Source organism: Trifolium pratense, linkage group LG5, assembly GCF_020283565.1.
Source record: "Trifolium pratense cultivar HEN17-A07 linkage group LG5, ARS_RC_1.1, whole genome shotgun sequence".
NCBI lineage: Eukaryota > Viridiplantae > Streptophyta > Magnoliopsida > Fabales > Fabaceae > Trifolium > Trifolium pratense.
In genome coordinates, this window is record NC_060063.1 from 27,052,188 (window position 1) to 27,073,191 (window position 21,004).

The following is a 21,004-nucleotide window of genomic DNA, read 5'->3' on the forward strand; positions in this document are numbered from 1 at the left end:
ACAGACGCATAAACACTAATGAGATTGTTTGGGGGAGGTTATTATGGAAACATCTTATGACATGTTTATGAACTCTTCATGATACCTTACGGAAACAGTTTGACTTTATTTTATCTTTTCTTATTGAAATAGCTTATACATCAGTACTTATATAAAAAACGCTTATACTATACGTGCTTAATTAAGCTTGGTTTGGGCTTATTTATTTATGTAATTAGGGCCCGTTTGGCTTTGGCTTATTTTTGAGGTTATGAAAATAGCTTATGCAAATAAATAAATTTGTATGTTAATTCATAAGTTTTCAGTTTTCACTAACAAAAATTGTATTTTTATAAACTGTTTTTTCATAAACTACCTCGAAAAGCTTATAATAATAATACATAAAAGATTATTTATTTGCATAAGTTGTTTCGCATAAGCTCAAAAACAACCCAATCCAAACGGGCCCTTAGTTGCTTATAGTGTTTTAAAAAGCTTGTAAAATTAACTTATGATATGTCTGTAAACTATTTTCGGTTGCTTGTGCCGTCCCCTCTTTAATTTCTGTTCAACCCCAAATTCTTTATTTAGAGTGAAAGCAAATGTCAGGAATAATAATGCTTGGTTGGAACACTCTCTGACACATATTTTTCAATCCACTTTCTTTTATTCGTTAAAATTCATATTCGAGCCACATGATTTGTTGGAACCAATATGAACTTTAAACATTGAAAGAGAATGTGTTGAAAAGTGTATGTTAGAGAGTGTGTTGCTAGCACCCCTCATGTCGGGAATGCAAATAGCTTTTCAATGAGTGTATCTAGATTCTGGATGCAAATAACTTTTGACTTTGGCTATGATGATAAACACTTGATTAATCCGTTTATCCAAACATCTAGAAAGTTTCAAATCAGTGGGAAGACCAATTTGTGTGATGAACTCGTGGCTCAGTTCTATACTTTTGATTTGAATAATCTGTTGGCGGCTCAGTTTACTGAACTATAATCTTAATATTAATATGTGTCTTTTGGAACCTCTGATTGTAGTGTGATGAACTCGTGGAGCATGGTGCTTCAGTTGGAGAAACACCTGCAGCTGTAGTCAAGAAATGCAAGTATACAATTGCAATGTTATCTGATCCTTCTGCTGCTTTGTCGGTCAGTGGCTACGGAATTTGTCTTTCACCAAACTTATTTATTTTTTCATACTTAAATTCTGTTTCGTTTTGAATTTGTTAGGTTGTGTTCGATAAGGATGGTGTACTTGAGCAAATTAATGGAAGAGGTTATATTGACATGTCGACAGTTGATGCCGAGACATCTATCAAGATATCTGAGGTTGGTATACTCTTCTGTTGCTGAAATGTATTTCCACTTAATTTTAAAAATAAAGAATTCATTAAGATTTCTATGCTCTGTCTGGAAATTGTTTTTCTTGTGATTTATATAAAATCTAGTCATGCCTGAGGCTATTTTTCTTACATTTTCTATTGCTCGTTGTTATTAAAGAGTAACTTGTAAATGAAAAAGAGACTGCGATTTCTAATGTTGCAGGACATCTTTTTGAAATTGCACTTTTCCATTTTTGTATTTTTTTTAATTTGTTTTGTTCCTCAAGCCTCCAATATCTTCAATTTAAGTATCTTGTAGCTGGGAAATATTGCCAAAATCCTTCTCTCTTTTCCCTAGATTGTAATATGAATAAATTGAATTAAGCTAGTAGTTTACATGATCAAGACTCTTAAGTTTTAGTATTAACTATTAAGCATTGCTGATTAACTACCAATATGTGGCTGCGGTCATTATTTTGAATTTGACCATCGAAAGTTTCTGTTTTTAAGGAAGCCTAGTTTGCTGAGAAATCTATAATGGAGATTTATGTTTGGGCGAGGAATGCTTAAGTATGAAGTTAAGCTTTCTTAATTTTGAAAGCGAGAATTAAAAGACTATGTACTATATCATCTGCAGATTCTTGCCGTAGATTTTTTTAATATACTAGTATGCTATTTTGTTCAAAAAGAGAAAAATGTTCTGTATGTATGAACCAATGGTTCACTGTAGTATATATCTATGCTTATCCATGCTATAAGCTTAAGGTGGTATTTTGTGTTTTACATAATAATCGGCTTTTCAAATGGAAATAAGGCCGGCCTTACATATAAATTGCAACTGAAAGGCCTTCTTTTTACAGGCAATCAAAGCAAAAGGCGGTGACTTCCTTGAAGCTCCTGTTTCAGGTAGCAAGAAGCCGGCAGAAGATGGCCAACTAGTAATACTTGCTGCTGGCGACAAGGTATTTTTAATGTAAAAGATGTGGATAAATGTTATGTCATCTTGCTTGCATCTTGCTATGCTGCGCTTTTAACTATTTGGAGAATTGAATTGTTTAGACGTTTCCTCTTATCTGATATTGCGACATTCATTTTATATTTGTCATGAACATTAGAATATCTGATGATTTATACACTTGAATATTAGTGAGAGAGTGTTTTTGTGTTGTTATTCTCTCTCTTGCACTGCATTTATGCAGTGACAGTAGGTGATATTGAAAAACTATCAGTTATTCCCTTATTATATATATAGTAGAGATGTAGAAATATGTTAATCATTTTGCTGGCATTTGAAGTGTTCTACTTGCCATAAAACACATGATAAATGCTTAATTAAGATGTTTATGGAAACATCCCCTTAATAGGTTGGAAATAGGTCCATTGGATTAGCACTGATGAGGGTTGTATCTCCTTAGGTTTCAAGTGTCATATTGAGGGAAGAAATTAAAGAAACACATGATAAAATCAATCTGTTAAGATTATGAAGTGAAGCTTAACCAAATAGACTAAACTGTAATGAATACAACAAAGACCACATGTATCCTAATTATTGTACATGATTTGTTTATCATATACAATGGATCTATGCATTTTTTACATACTTTGATTTCCAAATTTTATAATTGTTGTCAACTGAAAGTAGTAACATAGTTATGACGTTGTGTTTTGTTGATACAAATGTATGAATACGTACTCTGATTCAGGTTCCTTGTTATTAACTGCCCTGTATTGAGGAAAATGAAAAACTACAGGCATGCATTGCATATATACTAAATTTCAGTGGTTGATTCAACTTATATATAGGCATTCTATGATGAAGCACTTCCAGCATTTGATGTACTTGGGAAGAAATCTTTCTTTCTCGGCGAGGTTGGAAATGGTGCAAAAATGAAACTTGTTGTCAACATGGTAATGGGAAGGTACTTTTCATCCCCGGTTTTCTCTTCTATTCTTTTTTATTTGGAAGTGAGAAGGTGGATTCCTCGCAGCTTCAATTTAGAGCATTTTATGAATCACTGAATCAGAAAACAAGAAAAGTCTTGTTTGGATAAATAGTTTAACTAAGTGCTTACCGTATAAGTGCTTATGTATAAGTTATTTTTATAACAAAAGATAAAATAAATTAGTCAAACTATTTTCATAAGTTATCTCGTGGAGCTTATGAAAATAGCTTACGGACATGTCATAGCTTATTTCCATAAGCTCTGCTTATCCTAGTAGATAAGCTCATATTAGTTGATCCAAACAGGCCTTTTAATCATTCAGATTGCATATTAGTGTATTACTTATTTGGTTTCAAGCCAGATTGCATGTCCTTAATTTCTGTCTTGTTCGGTAAAATAGTTATTCTCTTCTATCTCTGTTTCAGTATGATGAATGCTTTCTCTGAGGGACTGACACTTGCTGGAAGAAGTGGCTTGAACCCTAGCACACTTCTTGATGTGCTGGTAAGTTTACTGTGACGAGGAGGGTTCTTGTTAATGCCTTTTATTAACATTCTGAGAATATATGTGGTACTTTTTTTTTGCAGGATCTTGGTGCTATAAGTAACGGCATGTTTAAATTGAAAGGACCGACAATGCTTAAGAACAGTTACCCCCCTGCTTTTCCACTGAAACATCAGCAGAAGGACATGAGACTGGCTCTTGCCCTTGGAGATGAAAATGCTGTACCAATGCCTGTCGCGGCTGCAGCAAATGAGGTAATACTGTTTTTGTCTGTATGTGCACATATGTGTATATAGTGAAAGGACGTGTTTATGAGTTGAAAGTCATTTAATGGTCTAGTGACCATTTTAAAAAGTCACACGACTTTATGTTTAAAATTTCTATTTTCAGCACACATAGATAGATGGCCATTATTTACTCTTCTCGCACACACATATGACATATCTTTGCCAAAATATGTGATAATCAGAAAATGCTTCTTTAGTTTATTTGATTTCTATCTCAATGATTAATCATAACTAAGTCGTGAACAAATCACTAACTTGACTGCATCTAAATAAGTAACATGTTAGGACATAAGCTAAGCACATGAGGAGAGCCTAGCCCAAAAGACTAGCCCATTAGGTGGGAGAGTCTCATGGCTTAAGTACCACATTGAGCAATTTTATCTACTCAATGTGGGACTCCTAACAACGTGGTCACGCCCTTTAGAACCGACGTCCAGGACGGTTTTCACTCTATCGGAACTGACCCGATGGTAGCCCTTTCTTTTTCCGGCTTCACTCACCTGTCATTATTTGGTGGAGAAACCTTAATCTAGCTTATAGGTAGCCATTTATGTGGCTCAACTCTCAATGAAAGCACCAATTGTTAGAACTTAAGCATATAAGGAGGGCCCAACCCAAAAGACTAGTCCAATAGGTGGGAGAGTCTCATGGCTTAAGTACCACATTTAGCACTTTTATCTCTACTCAACGTGGGACTCCTAACACAACCCGTAAAAATGCCATGTTTATCAGTTAGCTGAGATCCTATTTTGATAAACAAATTATAACATGCAAGCTCTTGAGTGTGAAGTATCTGACTACAGCTCATGATTTTGAGTATTGAAACCAACAGCATTCAAGAACTTGCTGAAATATAGAAAAGTGAATTTTGCTAATCCGAATTTGTAAAGTGTAAAATCCCATAATAATATTCATCTTTTTTGCTACTTTTTCTGGTTGATTTTACAAAAAATGCATATTCAAATTTTTGCGCATTGGAAGTTGAAACTTGAAATGTTGATGATACAAAAAGTATTAAGGAGTTAAAATCATTCAATTGTAGAATTTTTTTAACCTCATCAATTCCTTAAATAGTTGAACTTGTTTATTCACTTTTTCATTCATTTTGGATTAGTATTTCACAGTCCCATAAAATTAGCCAAATGATGAGACCTTATTTTCTTCTATGTTCAATGACTCAATCATATAAGTTTCACAAAGGGACTAAAGTTTGAACTCTATTTGTAGGCATTCAAGAAAGCCAGAAGCATGGGATTAGGAGACCTTGATTTTTCAGCTGTCCATGAGACTCTGCAATGAAGCTCATGAACATTCATCATTGACATGATTACTTTCTGAATCGATTGAACTACTATTATGAGCAACAACAGCATGATCTAAACCATATATGTATGAAATAGCTTTTTAAGCATAGTTCACTACTATACTCTCTTATTTGAATGTATTTATGAATTTTGGCTTCTACAGCACAACATGAAATTATAATATGCTAGCACATGGATTTGGTTCAACCTGTTGTTGCAGTGGATTTTATTGATCATATGTTTGCCGACATAAATGTTTTTAGACCATGTACACGGTATAACTGAGTCGCTATCACACTGATGTAATTTGATTCCTCTTTACACATGCGCGTGCATACTTACGCAAGTGATTATGCCTACATGAACACGTAAGTGATTTTGCACTACATATTACTATTCACTAACCCGCCAAATAAGCATATTTTAAACCTGCTTAATTTGCAAATTTCATGTACTCTTGCTTGAAGAAAACGTCTTTGAGCGGAATATTTGCCAACTGCTTTACCAGTTCATACCTGACCAGTAAGATTTAGCAACTATTGAAGTTTCTACTCAAAGTCACAATGAACACTTATTTTTATATTTACATCATGGTGTTAATTAGTGTTCATTTTATTTTTATATAATTATTATTACACTATATGCTTCCGTTTACTTGGTGAAAACATTTTCTATTTTTTTTTTTTTTTTTTTTATATGATTTGGAAATATTTTCACCATGTATTTGTGCTTCCACTTGTGTAAGCATATAATGTAATGTAATTTTTTTTATATATTCGAAAATAAAAAGTGTATCAGAAACAGAAATTCTTATTTTTGTTGCGTCTCTTATTACCTATTTTATCTAGTCTCATAACCAATTTCTAAATCAAATAAAAAATAACTAAAGTTGTTTAATTAAATCCTTATTTTTTAGCGAATCAAACCCCACCAATGTAACATTGGCAATGTTACATAATCATCCAATTCGTTTATATGATATAAAAAAAAGGCAAATGCTAAATAGTGCCCCCGGAGCACTATTTAAGCCCTTAAATAGTAAGTTTTTTATAAAATTTTTATCGGAATGCGTAAAGTCAACACATTGGAAATTGTAGTGTTTAACTTTTTGAATAAAAAATTTCTTTAAATGGAATGCTTAAAGAGTGCCGGGGCACTCGTTAGGAAGACCGTAAAAAAAATTGTAGATTTGATCTTAACTACTGTAATTGGTAGACAAAAAAATAAAAATAATTAACATTGTTTCCTTTTTTGTTTGAAGAAAAGTCAATAGTAGATACCGTGAAAACACCGCCAACTGTGTATTTATTATGAGTTAGGACAAACCGAACAACTGAACAAAGAAAGGAAGGAAGGTGATATTCATTCGCAATATTCTCTCTCTCTCTCTCTCTCTCTCTCTCTCTCTCCATTTTCAACACAAAAATTCAGAGAGTAATGGACGAACATGACGCTGATTGCAATTTCAATCACTGATCATCAAACAGAGGATGTCACAACAAGCTGCTCAAGTCTCTTATTGGTAATTCTTTCATTTCATACCCCTCAATTCATTTTTTATTATTCTCAATTATGTAATAATCTGGGTTTTCATTCTTTTTGCCTATTATTTTTATTTTTGTTGCTTGATTGATTGCATAATTTTGTATGGTTGTTAATGTTTTACACACATGTATTGACAATAAAGTTTTATTTTTTCGGTGGATTGTAATTTTACTCACTATGTCTTGTCTGCTTGGATAAACAACTTATTTAGCTTATAAGTGTTTATGTAAAAGCTCGCATAAACTATTTTTATAGCAAAATATTCAATATAAATTGTTTTCATAAGCTATATAAGAGAACTTATTATGAAAATAAGCTGAAAAACACGTATGAAAATTGCATTAAGTTGTTTTCATAAGTTCTTCCAAACAATGTCACAAAACTTATGCTAGTAAATAAACTCAAATAAGTTGATCCAAACTGACCCTGTCCGTGAACTTTTTTTTTTCTCTTTTTCTTGTGTTTTGTATGGTTGGTTTTAGTTGGTTACTTCTTTAGTCATGTTTGTTTGCATCATTAGGTTTTGAAGATTATCTGGTTGTCATTTACTTTTTTGTTTTTGACCCTTGTGTTTGTATTTTCTAGTTCCTTTTTTGTGCCATGGATTTTAAGATTTAGAATCAAAATCTTGCAATTTATTGGTTGAAGAGTTGATTTTTGGTTTCAAAATATTGACTTTTAGGAGGTTAAGGATGGACAGAATCGTAAAAATGGAGACTCTAGCACTTTTATGGAGTGTGTGTTTGGTATCATGGTGGGTTTTCTGAAATCACGGTGATTTTGCAAAATCATGATGGGCCATCGTGAATTTAACAAACCCACCGTGATACCAAACATGCACATTAGGGGGCATGAAGAAATAACGAAAATTTTCTTGTCAATCTATTCTGCATAGAGCATCACTCAGGATGCTGAATTTATCTGACTTGACATGGGATGGTGTTCTTACCTTTCATGCGTATTTTTGAAAAATCATGGCATATTTTTATCTTTTACTCTATAATTTTGTATGTATTAATTGTGTTTTGAGATTTTGGTGTCCACTGCAGCTGTGGCTCTTGTGGATACCCTCTGAACTTGACATCTTCAAATCGAATCACATCTAACATTGCATCTGAATACCAAAAGTCTGTTAAGAAAGGGTCAATCTCCTTTTCTTCCGTTGATCTGAGCCGTTTTACACAGGTTGATGAAATAAACTGTCTTCCACTCGCATGGTTGTATCCTTCAAAGACTAAACTGCTTTGCCGTAAATGTGGAGTTCATATTGGTTATGGTTATGGCGGAGAATCGCACACGCTTTGTGGATGTGAGCCTTCCATTTCACCTGGCTCTCTGACAAAATTCACCGTAAAGATTCGCTCATTACAACCTTCTTCAGAAGAGTCTTGAAAAGGTTGACATGGAAGATCTTTCAAAAATTGGTGCTAGCTCCATCATGCACCTACCGGATGACTGCCTTACTATTATTTTCCGTGCTTTGGATTGTCCTACTGATCGTGAATCATTTGGCTTGACTTGCCGCCGATGGCTCCATATTCAAAATTTCAACCGTCGATCACTGCAATTTGTGTGTTCGTTCAATATACTACATCCTTCATCTTTCTTGACAAAAAGTCTTGATGTTCAAACAGTCCATCTCCATAGGTTGCTGAGGCGCTTTCAACATTTAGAGTCTTTATCTCTATGTGGTTGCGCGGAGCTCAATGATTCAGGATTAACCCGTTTGATAAGCTACGGTTCAAATTTACAAAATCTTAATCTGGATTGTTGTTTTAAAGTCACTAACTACGGGTTATCCCTGGTTGCATCTGGTTGTCACTTATTGACAACAATTAGTCTCTATCGGTGTCTTGGCATTACTGATGAAGGATTAGATACTTTAGCCACTGCTTGCCTATCTCTGAAATATGTAAACCTCTCATACTGCTCAAAAATATCCGACAAAGGGTTGAAAGCTCTTACTCAGCGGTGTCGCCAGCTTCAGGCCGTTAACATATCACACTGTGAGAGTATAAGCGGCGTTGGCTTCAAAGGGTGTTCAAAATCTCTCACCTATGTAGAGGCCGAGTCTTGTAAGCTTAACCTGGAAGGGGTGACAGGAATTATTAGTGGTGGTGGTATAGAGTATCTAGACGTATCTTGTTTAAGTTGGTCTCCTTTAGGAGATCCCTTACATGGAATAAGTTTTTCCTCAAGCCTCAAAATCCTCAACTTTCGAATGTGCAGAACTGTTGCCAATAGTTCTATTATTGCAATAGCCATGGGATGTAAACTACTCGAAGAATGGAACTTAGCATTATGTCATGAGGTGAGGATATCTGGATGGCAAGCAGTGGGGTATTATTGCCAGAATTTGAAGAAACTGCATGTTAATCGATGCCGCAATCTCAATGATAATGGCTTACAGGCATTACGAGACGGTTGCAAAAGTCTCTCCATTTTGTACATGAATGGTTGTGTTCACGTCACGCCTTTTGCATTAGAGGTATTCAAGTCTCACAGAGCCAATGTTTGCATAAAGGAAGTAGAGGTAATGTGCATAAGTCCTTACTTCCCATTCAGATGATACTCTCTCTAGAGGAAGGTTTGCATACAGCTGAGTGTTTATGATCAGTTGTTTGAAGAGATCTTGATTTGTATAAAATGTACTTTTAAACTTGTGGTTGCTTCTATATGTTATACATTATTATGTAGATGCTACCATCTATATATAGATTATCACATGTCATAATAATTCTGGTATTGGATGGAGGTTGAGGTACATTAGTATTGTTATTTGTACTCCTCACTGGAATAATACATACTGTAATTTTAAGAACAACTATTCATAGATCATCTACCCTTCCAAGCTAATATTAAACATATCTTTCTTATTATAAGTTAGTTCAACTGCTAATTTGTTTTGGGAGTCTCTAAAGAGGAGAGTGACTTCTCTCTCATGTGGCAACAAAACTGGAGATTATAATGTGGACAAATCATAAGCCTAAATTTTATTTTATAAGAAATCAATGACTTCAATTAAAAATAGAAAACTTGATGTCATTTTAGGTCTTTACTATTTTTCATCTCTTTCAAAGCAAATTCGTCGCCTATACTCATCAACCAGATATGCCATTGCCAAAAATGGTACAAGAAGGCTTCTTAGTTGCGAGGTGACAAAGGCAGTAGCCTTGCAAGTTGCAATTGCCTATACCACCCATGGAAGTGTGAGGTGGTCGGGTTCTCGTGTTAGCATGGTTGTGAAATACTAGGATTCCCACCCGTTCGTAGAACAAATTACTTATATGATTTATTTATATATAATATCGATAGTTTATACTATAGAGTGGATCATTAAGTTGGACAGACTAATAATGTGATTTTTCTTTCTACTTTCGCATGATATAGTGAAATCTCAGAGTTACCCATATAAGCTTATCGGTGAGTGAGTGTCACAAACATATAAGCATAGTTGAAAGTTACTCTTATTTCTATTTTAGTGGCTTAGATGCACTTTTAGTTCCCCTAAATATTGTGATTTTGTGGGGGTGAATTTGGGTTAAATGTGATTTGTTGATTTTCACTTTGTAGTATGTAATCTATATTCATTTTTGTTATTTATTGATTTTTCTTGAGAGATATTTTTGCACGCCTTGTGTTGGAGTAGTTTTTTTTTTTTTCCTACTATTATTATTATTATTATTTGGCTTTTACAAAAAAAAAAAAAAAAAAAAAAAAAACATTCCCAACAAACGATGGTTGAACTATGAGAAAGTGAGTCTCTCCCATAAAAATTTGCTTAAAACCTCCCATAAGAGGTGATCTAAGGCAATATGTAAAATTACATTTAAACCTCTATGGAGCTTTTTTTTTGTTACAAAAGAGAAGTCTCCATGGAATATTTGTTAGCATTTGCAAAAAATTATAAGAAAACTTAATAAATAAAAAATAAGTAGACACATGTTGAAAAAATCGTTTATACCCACTCAAAAAAATAAATAAATTCATTTGTAGAAAAATTATCTCCATTAGTGGTGGCGAAGAGTTTAGAGTTAGAGTATTACGAGCTAACGAAGGCAAAATAACATATGTCATAACTAATAGTAAATTGAGTGTGAAATTGAATTTATTTGGAAAAATGATTTTTAAAATGAGTTTTATAATAGAAAAATATGTATTACAAACCGTTTATGAGCAGCTAGCCACAAGCATGCTATTTTATTTTTTCCTTTGATTCCTACCTCTGTCACTTCTCACATGACCTTGGTGAGTAACTTGATGCTCATTTTTAGGATTGCTAATATTTAAGATTACAAAAATTATGAAAGACTGTCATTAATGCTATTTGTTGATGATATGCTTCATATTTATAAGAGTGAAAGATTGCTCCATTAGCTTGTGGAGGATCACCTCCATTGTGTTTACTTATGTTTCTGCGGCTAAGTATTTGGTGCCATTGGGACCATACAACAATTTGGAGGCAAAACTCAATTATGCAGAGAAGCTAGCAGCAAAGTGTATGAATTAACACATCCTAGGAATGTTTCCCCTCTCCCTCTCACTCCCAATGAAGTTGAAGAGGTAAAGGAAAAGAACGAGTGATGCAAGGAATGAAAATTACTATTATTGTTGTATAAATATATATATATATATATATATCATGGTTATTTCCACCTATTTTCCAAAGAATGAAATTAAAATATTATTTGGTCATATCATAAAATATCATATCTTGATCCTTTCCTTCACAAGGCTCTACATCAGACTCATGTAGAAACTTTAGAAGAAGATGATTCATTTTCATTAAATTGGGCATTTTTGCACCGAAAGTATTAATGGATATGAAATTATGGTGATGTCTAACATGGACAAGTTTCTCAAGTGGTGCATGATGTACAATTAGTAAATAACATTATAACGAATACGAATTTTACAAAATATATCTTTGATTTAAAGTTTATATCATATAAATAATCTATAACAAATTTTAAAGAAATTACGGATGATCTATATGATAAACTTTCAATTCAACGGTCGATTTGTAAAATTCATATTCGTTATAATGTTATTCACTACTTGTGCACCATGCATTACTTGACAAAGACCCAAATTATATAAAATATATTACATTAAGGGACAAAAGGAGTAAAAAAGTCTTATAATTTTTTTTAAGCAAATGAGTGCAGAAGAAAATCCTATGCAACACCCAAGCTAAATTAAATTGAAAAAATTCTTATAATAGGGAATATAAATTACAAAATATAATATTTTTTTAATAATAATATAATATGCATGACTCAAAGAGTCATTTAATGCAAGAAGAATTAAGGTGAATGGAAGTGTTCAAAATAATATATTGGTAGTGTTATGCGTGTAGTAGTTGATTGTGGCTGTTATCGGAGATTGATATGCATGAGTTCAAGAATCATATATCTAACACATGAAAATGAGGAAACTCGTTTGTATATCATTTATTAATATTGAAATTTTATTTTTTTTAATTTAAATTTCATAATATATTATCATGCATGTAGTTTTTTTTTTTTTTTTGAAGGAAATTATCATGCATGTAGTTGATTGGTAGTGTTTTTAGTAATTGATATGTATGACTCCAAGAATCATATTTTACATGTGATAATAATGAAAAATTAATTTTCCTTTAAAAAAAAAAATAATGAAAAATTAATTGTGTAATATTTATCTTATTTTTGTTATAATTGAAACATCATGTTAAATTATTTGTGTTTTTCATTCTTTCTTTTAATTAAAATTTACAACACTAATATTTTTAAATTAAAAGTAAAATTATCAATTTTAAATTTAATTAAAAATTAAATTCTCAATCAAGAATATTCAAGTTTGATCTCTAATTAACTTGAACGGTACTTGAGTACCCATAAACAACACTCACGCAGAATCAATCGTGTTTCTTCCTTAAAACTCCAATCCTCAGCACCGCGGACTTCGCCGATTTGATGTTTGGCAGTACTATCCAAAATCGTGCAAGGTAGACGATCAACCACGAAGTGGATAAAACAACTCAGTTACAACTATACTGGAGTCGTACTGCACAATATGATCCGTTTTAGACATACACCCTAAAATATGGTACTTTGACCATTCTCAAATGGTATTAAAAGTCATTCAAATATAGTACTTGGACTATTATAATATAGTACTTTGACCAATATAATATGATAACTAAGACAATCGATGAGGTTATGATACTTTAATCATAAAATTGTAGTGTTAAAACCACTCATATATGCACAAGTACATATAAAAAAATTGTTAATTGGTACACATTCTTAGCACACAAATCAGGCTAAAGAGAATTCAATTGATCAATGTCACATCGTTATGTAATGGGGCACTAATAAAAAAAACCTACAGATATGTAGCAAATTCACAACAATTTTTGTTATGCTCCCTTTACTCACACTTTCATGATCTAACTCAATTTGTTAAGTATCACTGGCGGAACTAGGGGAGGGCTGAGGTGGGCCGCGGCCCTCCCCCAAAAAAAGGAAATTACTAATATACCCTTGGTATTTTGATAAAATTACATATTTCTAATACTATATATATTTATGAAGATAATTAGAAAAAGAAAATGCAGTGATAGCCTGGTTGGTAGATGCTTCAATGCCTATTGTGTAGGAGGGACAGGTCATGGGTTCTAACCATGCCTTTGTGGATTTTGCTTTCTGTTTCTTTTCCCTTTTTCCTTTTCTTTTCTTTTTTGTTTTTTTTTTTTTTTAAAAATTAACTTTAACACACACCCTTGAGGATAAATTATCATCTTAAACCTGTAAAGACATAATTTTGAGATTAATGTTTTTCATATGATATATCAATTCACAATTTTTATTTTTACCAAAAAAACAAAACACAACTATTTTCAATTTAATTAATCCATGTGTAATTATCTTATATTTATTAATGAATAAATTTCAATCTAGAAATTTTTTATTGTATATTTATGCAAGCAATAGTTCAAAGTCAATTATTGATGATTTCAAGTCACTTGACATATGCAGAGTATTATTTTCAGGTATGTAATTTAATTTTTTAATTATCAAATTATTGCTTATTATAACTTAAATTTTTATACGCAATATAATTTTTTTTATATTTAATTTATATATTATAAATTTTTTTAGCAGCCCACCCAAGAAAAAAATCCTGGTTCCGCCACTGTTAAGTATAATATAGTTTGCAAAATAAACTAAACACACCTCTTGGTCGAATAACTACATGCATCGAGTAAAATAGTTATCCAACTCTCTAACAAGTGCTACTAGGGATAAATCATTGTTTGTTTAAAAAATATAGCTAATTATCTTATGTAAACAAAATTGAATAAGATTAACATTCCCAACTAGAGACCCAACAAAAGAAAATTGGATTGAATACCCTTTAGAAAAGGGGATGGATGGAATGGAAGGATATTATTAGTGCTTTCTCTACTATTCAACGTGGGATTCAAGAGTTTTATTTTTAATTTACACACTATTGTACCAAATATAAGGGACCAACATGAAATTTTTAAAAGATAAGGGACCGACTTAAAATCTAAAATAAATATAAGAGATTAAAAGCGTAATTAAGCCAAATAATATCCAACTCTCTAACAAGTGCTTCTAGGGATAAATCATTGTTCATTTAAAAAATATACTAGAGACCCAACAAAAAAAAGTGGATTGAATACCCTTTAGAAAAGAAGATGGATGGAAGAAGGATAATAAGAGTCCTTTTTTTATACTATTCGATGTGCGATTCAAGAGTTTTATTTTTAATTTTCGCACTATTGTGCTATTTACTCTAACATATACTTATAGTCCATCAATTTGCGATAACCAGGTTTTTTGTGTTTGATATTTAGTTGTAGTGTTGTTTTTGGTTTAGGAGTATAAAATGAGTTGTGGTGTTTGATTTAGAAGTATAGAATGGGTTGTGGTGGTGAAGAGTTTAGAGTTAGAGCATTTGAGTTTTCTAAAAGACGAGTCGAATTTCTGACAATGAAGAGGAATTGATTAAAAAAAAGAAAGGTTTTTATGTTTTTTTTTTTTAATTTTCAATTTTTTTTTAAAATCAACATTTAAAATATTTAATCTACATGCTATTAGCAAAAAAAAAATAAAAAATAAAGAAAATCCATGTGTTCTTGTCATGTCATGCATTTGGTGCAGTAATGAGTCGTGTTGTACAAGAAGGTCTAAATTAAGGAAATCTATACATCATAAGGGGAATAAAAAAAATTACAGGATAAAACAAAACTCACTAACATGACAGGGGATAAAGATTTATTAACTTTTATTTTTTTGTATGAAGAAGCCAAAATATTATTATTATTATTATTTTGGAAAAGTTAAAAGCGAAAATATTATTAAAGCGACTAGTCAAGCACATAGACTCAATATAATATCAATACAAAACGATAAAACCACGAATATAGAAACTTTAAGTTGGTCAAAGGACGTGACACAACTTCAAGTCTTCAACCAACCCAACAAAAACAAGAAACGAGCAAAAAAGTAATAAAAAGGTAGGTCTTGAATCTAAGAGGTCCAAGTTCGAACCTCATTATGTGCTTTGAATGATGTAAACGTAAATACATTTGTAAGCATTTTTTTGTGTGATAATATTTTTTTCCCTTGGAGTGGACACTACACCCTACTCTAAAATTTAATATCATAAAAAAAATTAATTCTATAAAAAATAACATTATTTTAATTTATTATTGTCATTGTAAAAAATAAGAAGTTTTAATTCTAATATCCAACCAAAGCCCAATATCTCAAAAACATGTAATAATAAACCCAAAACCCATTTACATTTTTGACCCGACCCACCAAAATCAATCCATATAAACCTAAACCTTGCTTAACCCTAGCTCTCACTCTTTCATCACTCTCGCTCGCTCGCAGAAAGAGATCCGCCTTCTTCAACAATGGTTCGCCTTCTCTCTCACCATTTTCCACCTTCATTTCGTTTCCATCATAATCTTAATTTCATCGATCTATATTATCTGTTTCTTCGTTTTTTGTTAATCATTCATTCATTCTGCTGTAAATTTTCAACTATGATTAATTGCATTTTTTGTGTGTCTATTTTAACCTAGGTTTACGTTAAGGCTCAGAAATCTAAGGCTTACTTCAAGAGGTACCAAGTCAAGTTCAAGAGAAGAAGAGGTATTGATATTTGTTTGAGCATGAATTCATTTTTATATGCTGATTGGTTTATTTATTTATAATAATAAAAATATATGCTGATTAGTTATTTGATGATAAATCTGCAGAGGGTAAGACTGATTACCGTGCTAGGATTCGGTTGATTAATCAAGATAAGAACAAGTACAACACCCCGAAGTATCGATTTGTTGTTCGATTCGTATCCTACTGCTAGATAGTTATAATTTTTATTGATGCACTAATATTTAGGTTGCCATGCTGATTTTGTTTTTCTTTGTTTCATAATAATAATATTATTCGGTGTTTAATTGTTAGAAATGTTTAATAATTTCTTAGAATGAATTTGGCGTTTGTATTAATTGTTAATAGAGAATATTTGTAATTAATTGTTAGAAATGTTAGCATGTGGGAGAATTGGGGGTTGAATCCACATATCACTGATTCACATTAGCACACAATCATATATATAGCATGTGAATAATCTCTAGTTATTTTTGTTATAGGTGTATTTCTATTGTTATAGGAGTAACATTTTTTATAGCATGTTATTAATTTTTCGTGTCACTTAATTATAGATAGCATGTCAACAATTGATAGTCATTTTTGTTATCGGTGTGTTTCTAATTCACCTAATCAATTTTTTGATAGCATGTTATTAATTTTTCATGTCACTTAATTATAGACGGCGTGTAAATATTTCAGTGTTTTGGTTATCAGTGTTTTTCTATGATGATTGTAAACTTTAACTCGTTATTAGACCAACAAAGATATTATTGCACAAATAGTATCTGCTAGCATTGCTGGTGATATTGTTCTCGCTGCTGCATATGCTCATGAGCTGCCACACTTTGGTCTTGAAGTAGGCCTTACAAATTATGCTGCAGGTATTTTGTTTATCAGAAATATATCTCCTTTTTCTTCAAATTGTGCCTATCTTTTACACTAGTTGTATCGTGGTTGATTGTATGTTAAAATGTGAACAGCTTACTGCACTGGACTCCTCTTGGCCCGTCGAGTTCTCAAGACACTTGAGATGGACGAGGAGTATGAGGGGAATGTTGAGGTACTTACCATTGTCTTATTATTATTATTATCTCTTTCATATATTGATATTGTTAATTGTAAACTAATTAGTTCTATCCTTTTTAACAGGCTAGTGGAGAGGATTATTCAGTGGAGCCTGCTGACTCCAGGAGGCCATTCCGTGCTCTCCTTGATGTTGGTCTCGTTAAGACCACAACTGGAAACCGTGTCTTTGGTGCCCTGAAGGTAATAAAAACATTATATTGTAATACATATAGTTATTGATATTTTGTTATTTTTGTTATAGTTGAATTGAATAATTGTGATGGTTTGCAGGGAGCACTGGACGGGGGTTTGGATATTCCCCACAGCGACAAACGGTTTGCTGGTTTTGACAAGGAAAAGAAAGAGCTTGATGCTGAGGTTCACCGCAAATATATCTTTGGTGGACATGTTGCTGCTTACATGAAGGCATGAATACATATTTCATTTATTCATTTGTGTTGTCTTTGTGTGCAACGCACACAGTTTTAATATTTGTGTATAACATTTATTTTTTCTGCAGACTTTGATTGAAGATGAACCAGAGAAATACCAGACCCACTTTAGCGAGTATATTAAGATAGGAATTGAGGCTGATGGTCTTGAGGAGCTGTACAAGAAGGTTCATGCTAACATTCGTGCAGATCCTTCCATTAAGAAATCAGAGAAGCAGCCTCCAAAGGAGCACAAGAGGTAACTCTCATCTATATGTATCTTGTTTGTAGAAAAATTCACCAATTTTGAAGTAATTCTCTTGAAATATTTAGAAGATTTTAAGTGGAGTGGTATAGGCGATAAAGGGAAAATGAGCACTGGCATACAGAGGAGTTTCCCCAAAATTGATTGTCTTGAATTTTTTTTTTCTCATTTTTATTCAAACTGGAATGCGAGGTTGAAGAATTAAGTTCATAGACGTTTAGATTCTTCGAATAATGATATTGTTATTTTTTAACCGTTTATCCTCCTAGATTCGACTTGGTAACTTCACCTTAACATTGCATGCTCCAAGTGGAGATTCCTTAATTATTATTTTTTTATTTTGTCTAGGTTTAATCTGAAGAAGCTTACCTACGAGGAGAGGAAATCCAAGTTGATTGCACGCTTGACAGCTCTTAATGCTGCTGTTGGTGATGATGATGAGGACGATGATGAGTGAAAATTGTTGTTTATGCAGCAGCCGAAGTGATGGATATCTAGAACTTTTTATGAATTTGCATTTAGATAAACATTTTCTTGAAAATTTTTGTTGCCTGTACTATTTATTTTTCAGGTTAAAATTTTGGATACTCTTTTCTAGTTCAACTTTTGACTAAGCCTTTGGGTTAATGTGGTTTAATTGTGTGTTGCATACAAGTTCCTTGCTATTTATTTTTTTGTCACCTTTAATTGTGCTTGATCTCTTTTAATTGTGTTGGCACAGAAAATAAGTTCTTTTTAGTTAACCATTGCTAGTACATGACTAAACAAATTCTAAAGCCATTATAATTAAATTTAGTTCACCATTGCTAGTAGTGTTTTTTTTAAACTGTAATTGAAGTTTTTTCTGTTGATACAATTGTAATAGATGAATAACCCCATTAAGATTGCACAAGCACCCCAATTTTTCTTTAGATGAAATAACCCCATATAGATATTTAAATTTGCTAACAAAAACTCACATACTCAATTCAATAAAAGTGAAAGCCATCAAAGAAAATAAAAATGCCATCTTCACACTTGATTATTTGATTATGTTGACTCAAAAGTTGCGATGCCTTTTGTTTGGGATGATAATGATATGAGTGTGCATATTCATGATGTTAGCTTGCGGTTGCTAAGCATTAGTTGGCCTTGCATTTGGAGTATAGAGGATTGGAAGGTAGGAATTACGTGTGCATGCTTATTGAAGAGCTGGGTCGAGTGCTGTGTAGTTGGACAAATTCTCTTTGGTGCAATGTATATGATATGATTAATGCTTGCATATTGAAGCTGGGATGAGTCCTTCGAAGCGGAGCGACTTCTCTTAGGGTGTGTTTGTTTCGGGGATTAAAATTATAATCCTAGGATTATTATTCCTTGGAACATTATTGCTGGGAGTATTATTCCTATCAATGTGTTTGGTAAATAAATAAAGTTCCTTGGAACATTTTTAAAATAAATTCAATTAACATTTTAAAATATTAAAATAAAAAAATAAATGAGTTAAAAACAATGAGAGAGTGGGGAGTTATGGGTGGTTACATCTTATTCCCATGGGAATATAAGATTCCCACCATTTAACATGGGAATGAAAAGTGGGAAAGTCATGTGTAATTTATATTCCAAGGAATAAAAAATTCCTAGGCATAATTTTTTAAAACTTGAAACAAACATAGGAATTAAAGATTCCCAAAGTCACATTCCTGGGAATAAATTTATAATCCATGAAACAAACACCCCCTTAGGTGCAAATATTGTAAGTTAAACTTAGGGGAGTGTATTGGATTGGGATTTTGAAAGACAATTTTGGCAAAAAAAGTCTTGAAGATTTTAAAGGATTTGGTGGGATTGTATTGATTTTATGGGATTTTAAAAGATGACTTTTTATAATCAAGATTTTTAACACATGATTTTGATGAATTTCTAACGTAGATTTTTAAGATTTTGAATGTTTGGACCGCAATTAAAAATACCAGATATCCTCTCAATGACATTCCTTAAAAATATATATTGAAGATTGAATAATTCCTTTTTTATTTTCAAGTCATTATTAATAATTAAAATTATAATAATAACAATATAAAGTAAAGATAATAATAATAACCACATTATAAAACAAATAAATAATAATAATGAATGTTGTAAAAAAAAACAAATTGATGAAACGAAAAAAAAAAAAAAAAACTATGAAAATTTTTCTTTTGATTTACGTATAGAGTACCATAAAAATAATAATATGAAATTTTTTTTTATTTGTGTTTGCTTTTATTCTTTTCCCGGAGGATTGATGAACATATTATTTGAGTTACAGTACGATTGCACATCAATAATTTTTCTTTTGATTTGCGTTTTGCTTTTGAGTTTTTACGAAGAAGATCGGTGAACATGATGATAGATGATAAAGGATGACACAAAAAGAAAAGCAAAAAAGTCTCATGAAATCTCATAAATTATGGTGTGATTGTTGGATGAATATGTTCATTGTATTTTGGACAATATAGCAAGTTGTAAGAGAAGAACATATTTTGAACTGATGAGTTCCGACCAACGGCAATAGGAAAAAAAAAAGTCTGTGGGAGAGCATGAACAATCTCAGGGTTTGGAGTGAGATTGTTTGATAAGTGTAGTATTTATAGTTTTAACTAAAAAGTCTCACGAAATCCATTCCATAACAAAATCCATCAAAATCGGTAGACTTTTGAATACCAATGGACATTTTATAAATGACAAAGAATCTCAATTGAATACCAACATATTTCATTGCCCTGAAAAAAAAAATCATGATTGTCTTAATTGAATACCACAAGATTTACTTAACTTTTGTAAAAATCTTGATTGAATACCACAAGACTTTTTTATAATAAAAAAGTCTTTTAAAATCCATTGAAATCTCAATCCAATACACCCCCTTAATTAATAGGGAGAATTAGGAGATGGATGTAGGTGTAGCCAAACAAACAATTTCTAGTTTGTGGAGACTTTGATTCAACTATGGCATAATCTTAGTAGCATGCTATGTTGCCCAGGTACGGTACCGGTATCCAGTACGCAGGGACGGATCTAGAAATCAATCATACGGGGGGCTGAATTTTTTTTTAACAATAAATAATAGAGTTAAATATATTTTTATCCTTATAAAATAACGAGTTTTTATGTTTAGTCCTATTAAATTTTAACTTAAAATATCCTTTAA

The 21,004-nt window shown here is 32.0% G+C and overlaps 3 protein-coding genes across 5 annotated transcripts in view; all 3 read left to right on the forward strand.

The window, feature by feature from the left end:
- The window catches only part of LOC123883134 (glyoxylate/succinic semialdehyde reductase 1-like), a 6,713-nt gene extending 1,159 nt beyond the window's left edge, over nucleotides 1–5,554 (forward strand). Inside the window, exons 2-8 of the mRNA XM_045931856.1 lie at nucleotides 1,026–1,136; nucleotides 1,218–1,316; nucleotides 2,170–2,271; nucleotides 3,113–3,228; nucleotides 3,678–3,756; nucleotides 3,840–4,010; nucleotides 5,271–5,554. Coding sequence (XP_045787812.1) covers nucleotides 1,026–1,136; nucleotides 1,218–1,316; nucleotides 2,170–2,271; nucleotides 3,113–3,228; nucleotides 3,678–3,756; nucleotides 3,840–4,010; nucleotides 5,271–5,342 — 750 coding nt within the window. The 3' untranslated portion in view covers nucleotides 5,343–5,554. The remainder of the gene's footprint in view (nucleotides 1–1,025; nucleotides 1,137–1,217; nucleotides 1,317–2,169; nucleotides 2,272–3,112; nucleotides 3,229–3,677; nucleotides 3,757–3,839; nucleotides 4,011–5,270) is intronic.
- Nucleotides 5,555–6,688: 1,134 nt separating this feature from the next.
- LOC123883135 (F-box/LRR-repeat protein 12) lies at nucleotides 6,689–9,716 on the forward strand. Of its 3 annotated transcripts, none has more exons than XM_045931858.1 (2): nucleotides 6,689–6,869; nucleotides 7,575–9,716. In XM_045931858.1, the coding sequence occupies exon 2, from the start codon at nucleotides 8,295–8,297 to the stop codon at nucleotides 9,459–9,461; it is 1,167 nt and encodes a 388-aa protein (XP_045787814.1). In that variant the 5' UTR covers nucleotides 6,689–6,869; nucleotides 7,575–8,294; the 3' UTR covers nucleotides 9,462–9,716. The 3 variants fall into 3 exon arrangements, with proteins under 3 accessions (XP_045787814.1, XP_045787813.1, XP_045787815.1); XM_045931857.1 differs by having other exon boundaries at nucleotides 7,942–9,716; XM_045931859.1 differs by having other exon boundaries at nucleotides 8,078–9,716.
- Nucleotides 9,717–15,726: 6,010 nt separating this feature from the next.
- LOC123883137 (60S ribosomal protein L5-2-like) lies at nucleotides 15,727–18,486 on the forward strand. Its single transcript, XM_045931860.1, has 9 exons — nucleotides 15,727–15,830; nucleotides 15,999–16,068; nucleotides 16,176–16,267; nucleotides 16,826–16,952; nucleotides 17,052–17,131; nucleotides 17,221–17,337; nucleotides 17,428–17,562; nucleotides 17,657–17,826; nucleotides 18,181–18,486. Exons 1-9 carry the CDS (start codon nucleotides 15,828–15,830, stop codon nucleotides 18,287–18,289), a joined length of 903 nt encoding a protein of 300 aa, XP_045787816.1. The 5' UTR covers nucleotides 15,727–15,827; the 3' UTR covers nucleotides 18,290–18,486.
- Nucleotides 18,487–21,004: the final 2,518 nt, after the last annotated feature.

Excerpts from the sequence above, each read along its gene's own strand:
- LOC123883135 (XM_045931858.1), top strand. The coding sequence starts at position 8,295 with ATGGAAGATCTTTCAAAAATTGGTGCTAGCTCCATCATGCACCTACCG.
- LOC123883137 (XM_045931860.1), top strand. Across the intron at positions 16,069-16,175 it reads CAAGTTCAAGAGAAGAAGAG|AGGGTAAGACTGATTACCGT; the intron begins GTATTGATATTT and ends ATAAATCTGCAG. Across the intron at positions 17,338-17,427 it reads GTGTCTTTGGTGCCCTGAAG|GGAGCACTGGACGGGGGTTT; the intron begins GTAATAAAAACA and ends GATGGTTTGCAG.